This window comes from Schistocerca cancellata, chromosome 4, assembly GCF_023864275.1.
Source record: "Schistocerca cancellata isolate TAMUIC-IGC-003103 chromosome 4, iqSchCanc2.1, whole genome shotgun sequence".
In the NCBI taxonomy this organism is placed as follows: Eukaryota; Metazoa; Arthropoda; class Insecta; order Orthoptera; family Acrididae; genus Schistocerca; species Schistocerca cancellata.
Genome location: NC_064629.1, coordinates 558,366,199 through 558,382,198, shown reverse-complemented (window position 1 = coordinate 558,382,198; position 16,000 = coordinate 558,366,199). Strand labels below are relative to the sequence as shown.

The 16,000-nt window shown below is 43.7% G+C and overlaps 1 protein-coding gene across 1 annotated transcript in view; it reads left to right on the top strand.

The window, feature by feature from the left end:
- The window catches only part of LOC126183744 (lysosomal-associated transmembrane protein 4B-like), a 159,452-nt gene that overhangs the window by 107,335 nt on the left and 36,117 nt on the right, over positions 1–16,000 (top strand). Inside the window, exons 2-3 of the mRNA XM_049925959.1 lie at positions 8,695–8,859; positions 13,129–13,282. Coding sequence (XP_049781916.1) covers positions 8,761–8,859; positions 13,129–13,282 — 253 coding nt within the window. The 5' untranslated portion in view covers positions 8,695–8,760. The remainder of the gene's footprint in view (positions 1–8,694; positions 8,860–13,128; positions 13,283–16,000) is intronic.

Genomic DNA, 16,000 nt, shown 5'->3' with positions numbered 1-16,000 from the left:
TCTGCCACAGTGATTTACGGTCACCACCGTTTCTCTACATCAGCTTTGACCATCGTCTTTCATACGGACAGGAACTGTTTTTTTATGAAATAAGGCTGGACTGGATCAGCATAAGGTCATATTTCAAAGGAAAAATGATGCAGGCAGACATACGTGGTTTCTGACATTTTGTAACATGGACCCCCAACTTCTGCGTTCAAAATATAGAAGCTAGTTTGTTAATGCAGTTAAGGGAGACGTTTAAAAGCAATGACTAATCGTCTGGATGAAAATTTTAATTAAACTAAAGAACAAATGTATTTTTATGTACTGCAAGTAGTAATCACATCTTCCCCTAGTTCGTCTTCAATTGACACGATTTCACTGTAGTACGAGTTGTCGTCAGCTGCTTTCGATGCAAACAGGAAAACAAATTTTTCGATCAGCCCCTTACGGTTTTTTGAGGTAGGTTTTCCAGCATTAAAAGATATTTCTTTTCCCTTCACCGTCCCACGACATTCCTCTGCCAGCACATTTTTAACTCACAAGTTTCAATTCTCCCTCACCAAAGTCGACGTCCAATTCATTCTTACTTCCCCACCACGCTTCGTCTACGCTCATACATGGTGATGGTCCAGCAATACTTTGAGATCGAATATCTCCTACCATCTACAGCTGCATAAGTATCTACAGTCCCTGGCCAATTTATTAGACGCACTACGGTTTTTAAGAAAGTTTTTATTTCTGTCTAACGAAATTTGTTTTTTTAATACATAAATTTCGAAAAATGATTGTGTGTAGTCTACTTCATAACTAAGGCGATATAACAAATAAATAAATCGTAGAATCTGTTGAAAATATTTTATTTCAGTAATTACAACAAAAATTAAAATATTGTGAAACTGAAAACATTAGTTTTAATATCTTGTTGAGCCACCTTTCGCAGCTACGAGAGCCTTAATACGACGTGGCATGCTATCGATGCACGACTGTGCTGTGTCCTGCATTTGTGGATGATGATAACACACATGGATGATCCTCTCTAAGAGCTGTCTTTTTGTTGTGATGACATCTTTTGCCACGTCCCTCTTCATTAGTTACCATACATTTTCTGTGGGATTTATGTCGGTACTATTACCTGGCCAGTGGCCGAGCGGCTCTAGGCGCTACCGTCTGGAACCGCTCGACCGCTACGGTCCCAGGTTTGAATCCTGCCTCGGGCATGGATGTGTGTGATGTCCTTAGGTTAGTTAGGTTTAAGTAGTTCTAAGTTCTAGGGGACTGATGACCTCAGAAGTTAAGTCCCATAGTGCTCAGAGCTATATTACCTGGCCAATCTAACAGAGGCATATTTTGTTCCTTCAGAAAGGGTTTAACTGACGTGGCTGTGTGACAGGGAGCTCCATCCTGCATAAAAATAAATGGTTCCCCATTGGGGAACCATTCTCTGAGCTGTGGTATTAACCGCTTTTGCAGAACTTCCTTGTACTGGTCTTACCTCATTATGCCTTTAACCACGTAAAGACGTCCTGTACCCTTGCCATAGGTGACAGACCAAATCATCAGCTTAGTTGCGTGACGGTCTGAATAGTGCAGTCGGAATGAAATTTTCCTCCTGTTCGACAGCGCACATAGTGAGATTTGTTAGTTAAAATTTCAAACGTGCCTTCATCGCTGAAGCATATCTGTAAAAATTAAAAAACATTATTAATATACTATGAATAAATGTACCTAGGTTATACCATGTCGTAAATAATAATTTTAGAGTTAAATTACCGATCTCCAGAAATCCGCATCCGTATGACACCACTGTTTAGCCCACTTCAGACGCTTTTCTTTCTTATGGCTGTTAACTTTGGTTTTCTAGCAGGTCGACAGGCGTTGAAATCAATATCCTTCAACTTTCTGCGAACAGTGCGTTCAGATTCATTCATATTACCCTCTTCCAGTTGAGATTTTATCTGTTTCGTTGTTGCGAATCTGTTTTCTAGGCAAATTCTTTTGCGAAATCTTTCTGAACTTCGGATGAAAATTGGTCTTCTGTCACATTTATTCTTCCTTCTGGGGCTCAATTTCTCACCTGAATCGATTTTCTTCATTATGTGCCCTACGCTAGCTTCTGACATTTCCAACCTTCGTGAAATTTCCCGATTGGAATACATTTTCGTATTAACGAGGGCTTTAATCTCAGTTTTTCTACCTGGTGAAGTGTCCTTTCTTTTACACATTTCTAAAGGTCACAATTAGTAATATCTAGCTGTTAAACAATCAACTGTGATGTCGATATTACGAAATTGATAATCAAAGCGAACAAAGTTACACGCGGGAACGCCACTGAACAGGTCCTTTTCTGTACGCTATACTCTGCACATTACCTACAATAAGTCAACAATCCAATGTCACGTAGCAACAATAGATACAAAATTCAACACTGTAATAAGTACCCTGAACTGTCATAAATTTTCCGATTAATCGCATTAAATATAGTACTCACCACTGCCCACCACGAGACTGAATACCGCCTGGTAGCATTGCAGGTACGTGACGTGGTAAGGAAAGAATATAAGTGGAGCGGAGATGAATGGTAGAATGATTATTCTAGAGCTGATATCGTCTGCAGATGGGGATATCCAGACATAAGCGATCTTGACAGACGTCAAATTGTTATTGTTCAGCGCCTAGGAACAAGAATCTTGGGAACGGCGACATTGGTCGGCTGTTGGGGTGCTGCTGTCGTGAACATCTATGGTAAGTGACTGAAGGACGGTGGAATCTGAGTAAGCGACGAAGTGTTGGACGTCTACCCCACACCGCAGAACGTGGAGGTCGGAGGCTCGCCCTCTCTATAAAGCAGGATAGACGCGATCCACCTCAAATCTGACGACAGAGTACGGTGGTGGTGCAGACTCAAGGCAGTGTTTAGGAGCACACCGTTCAGCGTTCATTGAACACGGAGTTCCGATGCACGTGACGTCTCCGTATATCCATGTTGACCCAACGACAGCGTCAATTACGACTGCAGTAGGCACGAGATAATCGAGACTTAATTGATCAATGGACATGTGTCAACTGATAAGACGAATCATGTTTCTTGTTACACCAAGTCGACGGTCGTGTCCTGGCAGACGGTCAACCAGGCGAATAGCTGCTCGAAATATCCAGCGCACCACTGACGCAGCCTTGCAGAGCAGTAGCACGCGATAGGGGACATTCATCTGGGATTCCTTGGGATCTGTGGTAGTAACAGGAGGTACCATGAGCGCTGTGGACCACATGAACATTATTACGAACCACCTGCGTCCCTCCATGCTTGAATGTCTTCCCCGACAGTGAAACGCTTTCCAAGAAGATAACTGTGCGTGTCACAAAGCCAGAATCGTGCAACAGTGGTTTGATGAACATTGACTTTTTGGCTATCAAATTTGCCTGATATGAACCCGATAGATCACATACGGGTAGCTATTAGGCGCCCGACCCGCGCCCACAAATCGCTGGCTCGTAATTTACGAGAATGACGTGACCTGTTCGTAGACATCTGGTACCGTATACTTCATCTTATATGTCGGGTAAAAGTCAGATAACCAGCCCCACATACTGGCCTTGACGGGTCATTTAATACTGACGACCCGCTGTGTCACTCTCTGCCAATAGCGTCAGTCGGATGTGGTACAGAGTGGCATAGAGTCAGCACACTGGTCTTGCGACCGTTGTCAGTTTCGCAGAACTTGGATCCGCTACTTCTCATTCAAATCTTTCCTCAGTTGGAATTAAGAGACTGAGTGCAACCCATTCAAGTTTCTCACGAAGGAAAAATCCTAAGCAGTAACGGGAACGGAACCCACGGTGCTGTCTCGATATTATAAACTTTCTTTAAAATAAATCACTATCTCTCGAAGATCCAAAGACGCACACAGGAAATACCTATTAGATTTAAACCAATGAAATCTACATGTGATTTCTGAATACAAGGAAACACAAATCTTCAGAGTCAAAGCAGAGGATCCAAAATTAAGTATTTTGAGAGCAGAACTCAATGGCCGAAAATGAATACTTCTGGTAGTACGAGATTTCGAATGATCAACATGTGTGACGCGAGTGTTTCTAAACTACTTTCGTTTCTGCATCGTTGATGGCAGTACTTAGAAAAACAACAAACAATCGTCTTTGATATGTTCATGGTGGGATTTTTTTTTTATGGTATTACATGAAATCGCTGGTATATGGAACCTGCAGTAGAAACTGAAGCGGAGCTGGTTGTTAGGGTCTCAGCTGCCTGTCTTACTGTACGACAGATAAAGTCTTTTCTGCGCTATTGTAATGCTTGCATAGAAACTAACTGTCGACCATTTACACAGATGCTACGAGATTATAAGGCGTAGGTTGTTTGCGTAAATAAGAAACTACATTTCCTTACTTCAGAGTACTCGGTTCATAGTCGTCTACCACCTGCGTATTTCGACCCAAAAAGTTTGGGGCATACTACATTATGGTATCATCTTTTGCGCTGCACGTGTTAACAGGACGTCGTAGAAGTAGTGCCACTAATAGTTGTAGGTAAACACTTATTTTTCTTTCTTCTAGGCACAATCACAGAATATGATTTTAATCGTGAGTTTCAGCCATACTTTGGTTGTATCCAGAAATTACAAGTCTTAGGAAACATTTTGTGAAGAGGGTCTCCTTGACATGCGTTTTCGCGACACTGTTTGTCAAATGCTGTGTAAAACTTACTATTTCTGAAGATGATTAGCGTACACCTGAAACAGGTTACTTTTAAAAGCATGTCTTGAGACTGTGTCTAGAAGAAATAAAAACAGTTGCGAAACACATGTCAAACAGTTTCCTCCATACACAGAATTTAGTATTTTCATTGGTAATTGAGTTGGACTCAGCGGAGCACTTAGGACGTTTCAGTGTATAAGAAAACATGTGAGTACATATCATAGGCATTCCAAAGCATAAACAAGTTGATTAAAATAAGTGTAAAGTATATTAGTGTGGGGTGGGAAAGAGGGAAACACCTGTGAGGCTGTGTTACCAACTTGGCGGCCATTTTGAAGGCCGCCATCTTGGGTGGAACTCACAATTTTCAAATGGAAAGTGTGTCATGTGGTATATCACACAGCACACAGATATATCTTACATTTGAATATAGATTTTATCAGTCTGGAGTTAAGACTAATGTTTTCCCTGACGTAAAAGCTGATAGTGTTAACAGAAAGCGAACTTACTGAGAACGTCCTGATGTTAGGAGATGGGACGACCAGTGTTATAGCAGAGGATTTCAATTAACGCTAACCAGATAGACCACCCAGTACCCACAGTGCGATGCTGAAACATCTCGGATCAACAGCTGTTCCAGTATCGTTCAGTAAGAGTCAGAGCACGGTACTCGATCTATCTCGCAGGACATTTAGGTCAGCTGTACATCTAAAAGAGAATTTTGGCCACACATAAATGGCACCCTTAAAAATTGCAAATGTTATAACATCCCTCGGACAAACCGGACTGTCGGTTTCAGTTTGCAGAATGGGTGACATTCGAGCTACACAAGAACCATCGTTTTCCTTGTGATGTAGTGTTTATGGCTGAGCTACTTTAAATGTCAAGAGAGAGGTAAATAAACAGAATCACCGATACTCGTCAGATACCAACCATAAGTGTATGGATCCACGGAAGATTGTTGGCACATCGAAAGTAATAGTTTGGCGTGTAATTTGGGGTTTTCGACTTGGTGGGCCCCTCATCTTCCAGAATACATAAGCAACTGTCCGTTATGTTCAGTAGTTATACGAAGATGTGCTAATATCTGAAGAAGGGACATTTCTAACGTCCTTTCAGCATGGTACTGCATCACCTCATTATGGGCTAGCTGTCCGGGCTTACCTGGATACGAGTGGCCAGCACGTTCGTCGGATTTAGGTCCATTAGATTCCTATTTCAAGGTAATCGTGTATGCGGTGAACAACAGAAACCTTGGACATCCCAGGAAGCTGATTGTTTATGCTTGTGTTCACATTCCGGTACGTGTGTTACAACAACAACCTTACAAGGTGCTGGACGTCGCGCACATTATGTGTTCTTTATTTGTTATCACTAGCATTTATCTCGCTCTGTACAAAATACAGAACAAATAAAACCATGCTGAAATGAAAGACCCCATCGTTTTTACGATATTGCAGTGCCTGTGTTGTTAAGAAGAACGATGCAATGCGGTGACTACAACCGTTATGAAATACATGAAATGTATTCGCAGTTGCGAATAGGAACAACTATCATCCGTGCAAGGGAATGACGCCAATGAAAATTTGTGCTGGACCAGGACTCGAGCCTGGATTTCTCGCTTTACTCGAGAGGTCGTCTTAACCACTTTGTCCGTGCACGACTCACAGCCGGACCCAAACTTCCATATCTCGTCGTTCTGCCGCCCAACCTGCAGTCGTACACATATGTAATTCTCATACAGAAAGGGACATTTTAACTGAAAGTCGCTGCCTGGTATCGGAGGACAAATTCACTACTGGCCATTAAAACTGCTGCACCAAGAAGAAATGCAGATGATAAACGGGTATTCATTGGACAAATAAATTATATTAGAACTGACATGTGATTACATTTTCACGCAATTTGGGTGCATACATCCTGAGAAATCAGTACCTAGAACAACCACCTCTGGCCGTAATAACGGCCATGATACGCCTCAGCATTGACTGAAACAGAGCTTCGATGGCGTGTACATGTACAGATGCCCATGCAGCTTCTTCACGATACCACAGTTCATCAAGAGTAGTGACTGACGTATTGTGACGAGCCAGTTGCTCGGCCACCATTGAGCAGACGTTTTCAGTTGGTGAGAGATCTGGAGCATGTGCTGGCCAGGGCAGCAGTCGAACATTTTCAGCATCCAGAAAGGCCCGTACAGGACCTGCTACATGCGGTCGTGCATTATCCTGCTGAAATGTAGGGTTTCGCAGGGATCGAATGAAGGGTAGAGCCACGTGTCGTAACAGTCGTAACACATCTGAAATGTAACGTCCACTGTTCAAAGTGCCGTCAATGCGAACAAGAGGTCACCGAGACGTGTAACCAATGGCATCCCATACCATCACGCCGAGTGATACGCCAGTATGGCGATGACGAATATGTGCGTTCACCGCGATGTCGCCAAACACAGATGCGACCGTCATGATGCTGTAAACAGAACCTGGATTCATCCGAAAAAATGACGTTTTGCCATTCGTGCACCCAGGTTCGTCGTTGAGTACACCATCGCAGGCGCTCCTGTCTGTGATGCAGCGTCAAGTGTAACCGCAGCCATGGTCTCCGAGCTGATAGTCCATGCTGCTGCGAACGTCGTCGAACTGTTCGTGCAGATGGTTGTTATCTTGCAAACGTCCCCATCTGTTGACTCAGGGATATAAACGAGGCTGCATGATCCGTTACAGCCATGCGGATAAGATGCCTGTCATCTCGACTGCTAGTGATATGAGGCCGTTGGGATCCAGCACGGCGTTCCGTATTACCCTCCTGAACCCATCGATTCCATAGTCTGCTAACAGTCATTGGATCTCGACCAACGCGAGCAGCAATGGCGCGATACGATAAACCGCAATCGCGATAGGCTACAATCCGAACTGTATCAAAGTCGGAAACATGATGGTACTCATTTCTCCTCCTCACACGAGGCATCACAACAACGTTTCACCAGGCAACGCCGGCCAACTGCTGTTTGTGTATGAGAAAACGGTTGGAAACTTTCCTCATGACAGCACATTGTAGGTGTCGCCACCGGCGCCGACCTTGTGTGAATGCTCTGGAAAGCTAATCATTTGCATATCACAGCATCTTCTTCCTGTCGGTTAAATTTCGCGTCTGTAACACGTCATCTTCGTGGTGTAGCAATTTTATTGGCCAGTGGTGTACAATACTGCAGTGCCTGTGTTGTTAACAATAACGATGCAACGTTCCTTCGGACGTGCATACATGAATGCAAGAGACATATGAAAGTTTGCATGTGGCCGTGGGTCGTGAATGGATAGTCAAAGTTGTTAAGGCGACCGCTCACATATAAATGCGGGTTCGAGTCCTGGTCCACCACAAATTTTCATTGCCGTCATTCCTTCATACAGTTAAAGGCTGTTCCTATTCGCAAATGCTAATACATTCCATGTAATTCATGTACCTTCGTTTTTCCTGCGTAAACCTCTATCCGTTTGGTATACCACAGGACCCATTTTCTAAACGAAAATTACAAGTAGCATCCAGAATGGTGGCTTCCAAAATGGTTACTACGTTGGTAATATAGCCTCACAGATTTTTCCCCCCCTCTTCCATCTCATGCTACTTGTCTTTAAATTTGCCGCGCGGGATTAGCCGAGCGGTCTCAGGCGCTGCAGTCATGGACTGTGCGGCTGGTCCCGGCGGAGGTTCGAATCCTCCCTCGGGCATGAGTGAGTGTGTTTGTCCTTAGGATAATTTAGGTTAAGTAGTGTGTAAGCTTAGGGACTGATGACCTTAGCAGTTAAGTCCAATAAGATTTCACACACATTTGAACATTTTTTGTCTTTAAATTTCTTTTAAGTTTATAATGGTGGTTCCGCACTTACAGACCAGCCTGTATTTTAGTAATAGTGCTAACAATCGTCTTTTTAATTGCGTAGGTCTCCAGATCAACGCTACCGTCTCTAACCGTGCTCTGTTTGCTTTGTGTTCCAGAACGAATAGAAGAGGACGAGACGAAAGCACAGAAAACTACGCTGGTGATCCAGAAAGCAGCTGGTAATGACGGTGCGAACCCAAGTAAACACCATGATGCTGGCAGACTGCTGCTGCGGCTGCTCACTGCGCACGGGAACCATCCTCATAGCGCTCTGGTACCTGGTCAGTCTCTCAGTGAACATTCCTTTCTATCTTCTGCAGAGTAAAATAACGCTGAAAACAATATTAGATCTCCTGCCTAGTGTGAGAAGTTGCCTTCATTATTTGTTCGAAAAAATTGGGGAATGTAACTGACATTTAATGTTAGGTTCCATCGTAGGGGTGTAGTCGAATGTCGTGCTTGTCTAAGGCGACTGTCTGGGGTAAGCAGTGTATCCGGTCTCGAATGGCTATCCAGCACAATTTTGCACTTGCACAAAAAATTCATCACGTTCAAGTTCAAAATTTCTTGCTCATTTTCAGTGATACAATTCTATATATTTCATCATTGATGCATCCAATGCAGTTCTTTAAATTTCGTGGGTATAAACTCTTACGTCAGGCTAAGTCTTCAACATCTCAGCACTCTAAATGTAAGCCTCCCAAACACCATATCGTTTCCAACGATGTGCGAAGTGCTTTTCTTGTAAAAAGGAAGCCCAGATACGCTCAGTGGGCAATTTTTGGCCCCGTCGTAGCTTCAGTAGGTCCGCACCGCCAGATACTCACACAGTCAACGTAGTTACCATGGGATGTGGAATCTTTTGAAGTCTAAATGACAAATGATTCTCGGTGAAGATGTACACGTCCAGGTGGGCTAAAGAGCATCCCACTCTTTGTTAAAAGCGCTAACATCTGTTAAATTACACACACTGTGAGAACCCTCAACTGGCTATTTACATCTCTCTCTTGTGATTGGATTAACAGTGGTTTGTGTGTGCGTGCGTGCGTGTGTGTGTGTGTGTGTGTGTGTGTGTGTCTGTGTGTGTGTGTGTGTGTGTGTGTGTGTGTGTGTGTGTTTGAGTTTGAGAGAGAAAGAGAGAGTATATGCGTTTGTGACTTTAAGAGAGAATGGTAACAGTTGTAATTATTACTCTAACACTAGCAGGACAAAATAAGCGAGTAAACGTTTAGTGTGCGCGATAGTAATACTGAAATTCTAATATAATATATAGTGGTCTGAAAGCAAATAACAATCAGAGAAATCGATAATTCAATTAGATATCGAGTTATGGAAGATCACTGTATAAATACACGTTAGCAACTCAAAACTCCTCGTCGTTCAAAAATGAAAACAATGGCTCCGAAACGCCCCATAATTTTGTCCTCCGTGAAGCTGGGTCATCGCGAGAAGACCATGGCGGTTCCGCATCCGGAATCCATGCGCTTCTAGTGATACGAGATAAATTACTTAATTTACTCCACCACTGATTGGGAAGGAGACGTTTACTGACGGATCCAATTCAATTCTCAGCATTGTTTCACTTGTGAAATGCGCTGAAGGAAAAAGAAACCTGACACCAAGGAGGAGTTATGTAACATAAACGAAAGTTGGTAGGCGTGTTTCTAGGCACATCTGAAGGATTATGTAGATTCACATTTCCCGCCAGTCGCATAACAGTGGCGCTAGTAGAGCCACAGTGAGGATGCAAATTCAGTTTTCTTTAAATACATGCTGTATCGATCTTGGGTGTTGGTTACCTTTGAGACTGGACGTCACAAGCTGATGTTCAGAAACATTCTATAGTCCGTCCACTGAAACAATAAACGTACGCCGCTAACAGTAAATGCATTATTTCTAACTGGTTCCTTGTAACTTCCGCAGAAATCTCTACCTATGCAAAATAAGGTAACAGCTGAAAGCTATTAGGTTAAGAGCCACATAAATCTTAGTTGCGTACTTTCCTCGACAGGAAAATATTTAAGTTTAACACATTCACTGTTTACATACTTTACCAAATGTGCGAGGGCTAATGGGAAAGTAAGTTCCGATCGGTTGCGAAATGGAAACCACTGTTAAAATCAAAAATGTTTTGTTTGCAGCCGTTAGCTACACCTTCCAGCCACTTCTCTACATAGTCAGCTCTCCGACTTAGACATTAGTCTTAGCGTCGTGTCCGCCGCTCGTGGTCTCGCGGTAGCGTTCTCGCTTCCCGAGCACGGGGTCCCGGGTTCGATTCGCGGCGGAGTCAGGGATTTTCACCTGCCTCGAGATGACTGGGTGTTTGTGTTGTCCTCATCATTTCATCATCATCCAGGAAAGTGGCGAAATTGGACTGAGCAAAGATTGAGTAATTGTACGGGCGCTGATAACCACGCAGTTGAGCGCCCCACAAACCAAACATCATCATCATCATCATCATCTTAGCGTCGTACCAACTTTCCAATTTTCCAATACCCTCGTCATAGCAGGAAGTCGCCTGTGCTTTCCGTCAGTTCTCTACGCTGATCTACAGCGCAGTATCTGTGCCAAAACGTTGGCTTCACAGCCAACAGTTCATGGCAGCAGAGGTGAAACTGACTGGGAGCCAATTACGGGCTGTATTGTGGGTGATCAAACATTTCCCATCGAAAATGCTGCAGGAACATCTCCATTGCCCGTACAGAGTGTGGCTGAGAAATGTCACGAAGCAAGAACAGCATGACAGTTATATTATGTGGACTGAATGACATCAGGTGAAATCTCTCACCGGACCGTCATACTTGGAGGGAGACACTATTTTCTACGCACCTTTCCATGCTCACCGTGCACTCAGAACTGAAAAGAGCGACGTGACGCGATCGTCGGGCATACTAGAGGCGCCGTCCAACACATAGGAGGGGCGGTCGAAAAGTTCCAAGCCGTGATAGTTACCGTAATGTCTCACACAGACCACAACACCTACTTTTATGGTGGCCCTTAGTTTTGCCGCTAGGATGCGTTGTATACCGTAGTGTAAGCAGAATGGCGAATATCGAGAGAATCAAGACCGTGCTGTGATTGAATATCTTCATTTGAAGTGAATGACGCCCAAAGAAATTGCAGAAGACATGCGGAATACACTTAAGGACAGTGCTCCGTCTTTTGCAACAGCTAAAAACTCGGTGTCCGACTTTAAAAGTGGGGAAGATGGGCCAAGGAGCGAAAGGCCTGTCACCGTTGCCACTGATGAAACAGTGGCTGCAATTCGCGATACGATTTTGCAGGATCATCGAACAACATTCCAGCACATTGAAACCACATTTGGAATCTCCCATGGGCGTGCTCGTGGCATGGTTGTGGATATTTTGGGAATACAGAAAGTTTATCTCGGTGTTGTGAAGAAATCGTCCACCAATTTGAAGGAGATGAAGACGGCTCTCTCGCAAGGTATGTGACAATGGACAAAATGTGAATTCACCACTTTGATCCTGAGCCAAAACAACAGTCACAACAATGGAAACATCCTTCATCCCCTACCCAAAAAAGTTCCGGGTGAAAAAATCAGTCGGTAAGGTGATGACATCGGTCGTCTGGGATGCACAAGGGTATGGTGGATTACTTTCAAAAGGGCGTAACTAAAAATGCATCATACTACTGCACTCTCCTGAGCCGTTTGAGAGAAGAGATAAAGAAAAAAAGGCGCGGAAAATTGGCGAGCGCAGTTCTTTTGTGTCAGGACAACGCACCGGTGCACAAGCCCTCGCAACGCTGGAAATTCTGCGTAACTGCGGGTTTGAATTGTTACGTCATCCACCATATTCTCCAGATTTGGCTCCAACAGACTTTTATTTTCACAAACCTAACAAAATATCTCAAAGGACAATGATGATGCAGTGATTGATGCTATGAACGCTTGGTTGGACTCGAATTCGAAGACCTTTTATTTGGATGGTTTTGCAGAAGTTATCTGAGCGTGCCCGAAAGTATACTACTGTACAGGGGTATTATATTGATAAATAAATTCTTATTATGAAATTTCTGTCATTCTTTATTTGTTAGGCTAGAAACGTATCGACCCCCCCCCCCCCCTTCGTATGTGCAAAGCTTCATCGGACTTCCACAATGTTTCAATTTCATAACCGATCGGAACCTACTTTCCAAACAGCTCTCGTATTACACAACGAAGATACACAGGAAGACAAATATTTCGACATCATTGGTTTCCCAGAAGCATTGCACCTGAGCTAAACACCGGAATTGCCAATTGGTAAAGGATCAATGCCTCCGAAAGGCGGCGCAAATTTTAGTGGCTGGTTACGTTGCATTTTTATTTATATTGAAATCAAATAGTATCGGAAACGTCATGCCAAACATGCGTATATGTAAAGAAAATGTCTCTAATTATACAGAAAACTTAAGCTCCAGTTTCTTCCTATCTTCCTGTGTCCAGAGAGTTTCTATTTGGCTTACACTCAGCATGTGAGATATTACCGATACTTCAAACACCATTCACATAAAATGAATAACCCTACGAAATACTGTGCCGGCAGGCAGCCAGCCTGGTGCAGCTGGCGACAATGGCGTACCGGTTACACACAGGGGACTACATGGGTGGAGCCAACGACCAGACGCTGCAGCGCATGTTCAGCAGTGACTCCAACTCGCTGCTGCCGCACCCCTACCTGGACACCGTCGAGATCATGTGTAAGTGCCACCTACCTGCAAAGCCACTGTACTCTCTCTAATAATAAGGAACTATAAAGAATCCAAAACTAAAAAGAATGAGCACGCACTGCAACGTACATTCAGCACTGCCCCCAGCTTGCTGTTGCTGCACTCCTACCTGGACTTTGTGGAAATTATGTGTGAGTCCCACCTACCTGCAAGCCATTCTACTCTCATTAATAATAGAGACACACAATGATTCCAAAACTAAATAACAATGAGCACACACTGCAGCACATATTCACCACCGAACTAACTTGACGCTGCAACACTCACAGAGTGGAGTTAATTTGTAAGTTCCATCTATCTGAAAATCCACTCTACTCTCTGCAATAATAGGTAACCACACAGAATAACGAAGAGCGCACACTGCAGCATATGTTCAACACTGAGCCCAGCTCGCTGCTGCCACACACATATCTGGACTCTGTCGAAATCATGTGTAAGTCCTACCTAGCTGTAAAGCCACCACACTCTCAGTAATAATAGAGAGCCAAACAGAATCAAAAACTAAATAACGAGACCTCACTGCAGCACTTACTCAGCAATGAGACCAACTCACTGCTGTTACACCCCCACCTGTACTCCATTGATATTATGTGTGAGTCCCACCTAGCTGAAAAGCCCACTGTACTCTTTGTAATAACGGAAAACCACACTGAATTCTAAACTACGTAATGCCTGTTCACCACAGAGAGCGACTTTCTGCTGCTGCATCCCTATCTGGACGTATCTACATGCAAATCTATAGTCTACAAGCCACCTTACGTTGTGTGGCGGAAGATACTTGATACACCACAATTATTTTCGCCCCTCCTCTGTTCAACTCGTCAGTGGTGTGTGGGAAGAACGACTGCAGGTAAGCGTCTGTACTAGCTCTAATTTTCTCGTTGTGGTGATAACGCGAGACTTACGTACGAGGATGTAATATATTTATCGACTCTTCTTGGAATTTCAACAGAAATCTTCTCTGTGATGGACGATGCCTCTTCTGTAGCCTCTGCCATTGTATATTGCTGAACATCTCGGTAACTTTCTCGCACTTACTAAACGAACATACGACGAAACGCGCCGCACTTAGTTGGATCTTCTCTTTCTATCGAGTTGTAATACGCCAGGAAGTTTAAAATCAGCGCACATTCCGCTGCAAAGTGAAAATTCGTTCTGAAAACAATCCCCCAGGCTGTGAGTAAGCTATTTCTCCATAACATCATTTCTTCCACCAGTAATAGTCTCGCAAGGTATGCAGAAAAACTTCTGTCAAGTTTGGAAGGTAGGAGATAAGTACTGGCGAAAGTAAAGGCGTGAGGGGATGTCGTGAGCCGTGCTTGGATGGCTTGCCGGCGAAAAGCAAAGGCCCCAGTCCGGCACACAGTTTTAATCTGCCAGGAAGTTTCACGTGCTGGTCTTTCTGCATATCACGTTTTGTGGAAGTGGGAGGTTTTGCGACTATAGAAATGGAAGCTACGATTCGATGTAGTGAAATGGAAGGAGGATTGGGGTTTAATGCCTCATCGACGACGAGCAAACGAGAGCGTAACTTACCCATTATTTAATGCAACGTTCCACAGATATGAATGTCCTGCGGCTTGCGTGTAAGATAAAATACACTCTGAATTTTCAGCCACATAATTTCTGTTCTTCAAGGACAAATTCAATCCTCTACATCCTATTTTGCCACTTGATTTGAATGTAATGCGTGAGGGTGTCGTCGTGAAGTGATTGAAGGAGGATACAAGGTGACTGAGAAAAACTTTCTAGTTGGTGTAATGAATGGCAGCTAACTCTAAATGTAGAGAAATGGAAGTTAATGCAGTTGGGTTGGAAAAACAGTCCCGTAATGTTTGAATACAGCATTAGTAGTGCGCTACTTGACACAGTCAGGCCGACTAAATATCAAGGCGTAACGCTCCAAAGTGAAATGAAATGGAACGACCATATGGTGATTGCAGTGGGAAAGGCGAATGGTCGACTTAAGTTTACTGGGAGAGTTTTAGGAAAGCGTGGTTCACCTGAAAAGGAGACCGAATGCCGAAAAATAGTGCAACCCATTCTCAAGTTCTGCCCGAGTGTTTGGGATATCACCAGGTCAGATTAAAGGAAGACATCGAAGCAATTCAGACGTGGACTGCTAGATTTGTTATCGGTAGGTTCGAGTAACACGCAAGCATTACGTGGATGCTTCGTGAAGACAAAAAGGAATACCTGTAGAGAAGGCAAGGAACACTATTGAGAAAATTTGGAGAACCGGCATTTGAATGTGACTGCAGAACGAGTGTATTGCCGCCAATGTACATTTCGTCCAAGGACCACGAACATAAGATAAGCGAAATTAGGTCGCGTACGGAGGCATATATACAGTCGCTTTTTGCTCGTTCTATCTGCGACTGGAACAGGAAGGGAAATGACTAGCAGTGATACAACGTACCCCCTCCACGCACCTTACGCTGGTTTTTAGTGTGTTTGTCGATGTAGATGTAATATAGTACTTCCAAACTAAAAGCACACTCGCTCCTTCCCGCTAGTCCGACCTGAAATCACGTGACGGTCGAGGTTAACTGTCACAGCTTGAGGTGTTGCCTGAAAGTCCTGTGACTGTCTTTTCGTCATTCTCTGAGTTAATTAAGTATAGTATGTCTTATTGTAAATCAAAGGATGTTTATAGTTGAATCTTTCATCCGTAATGTGTTATTCAAG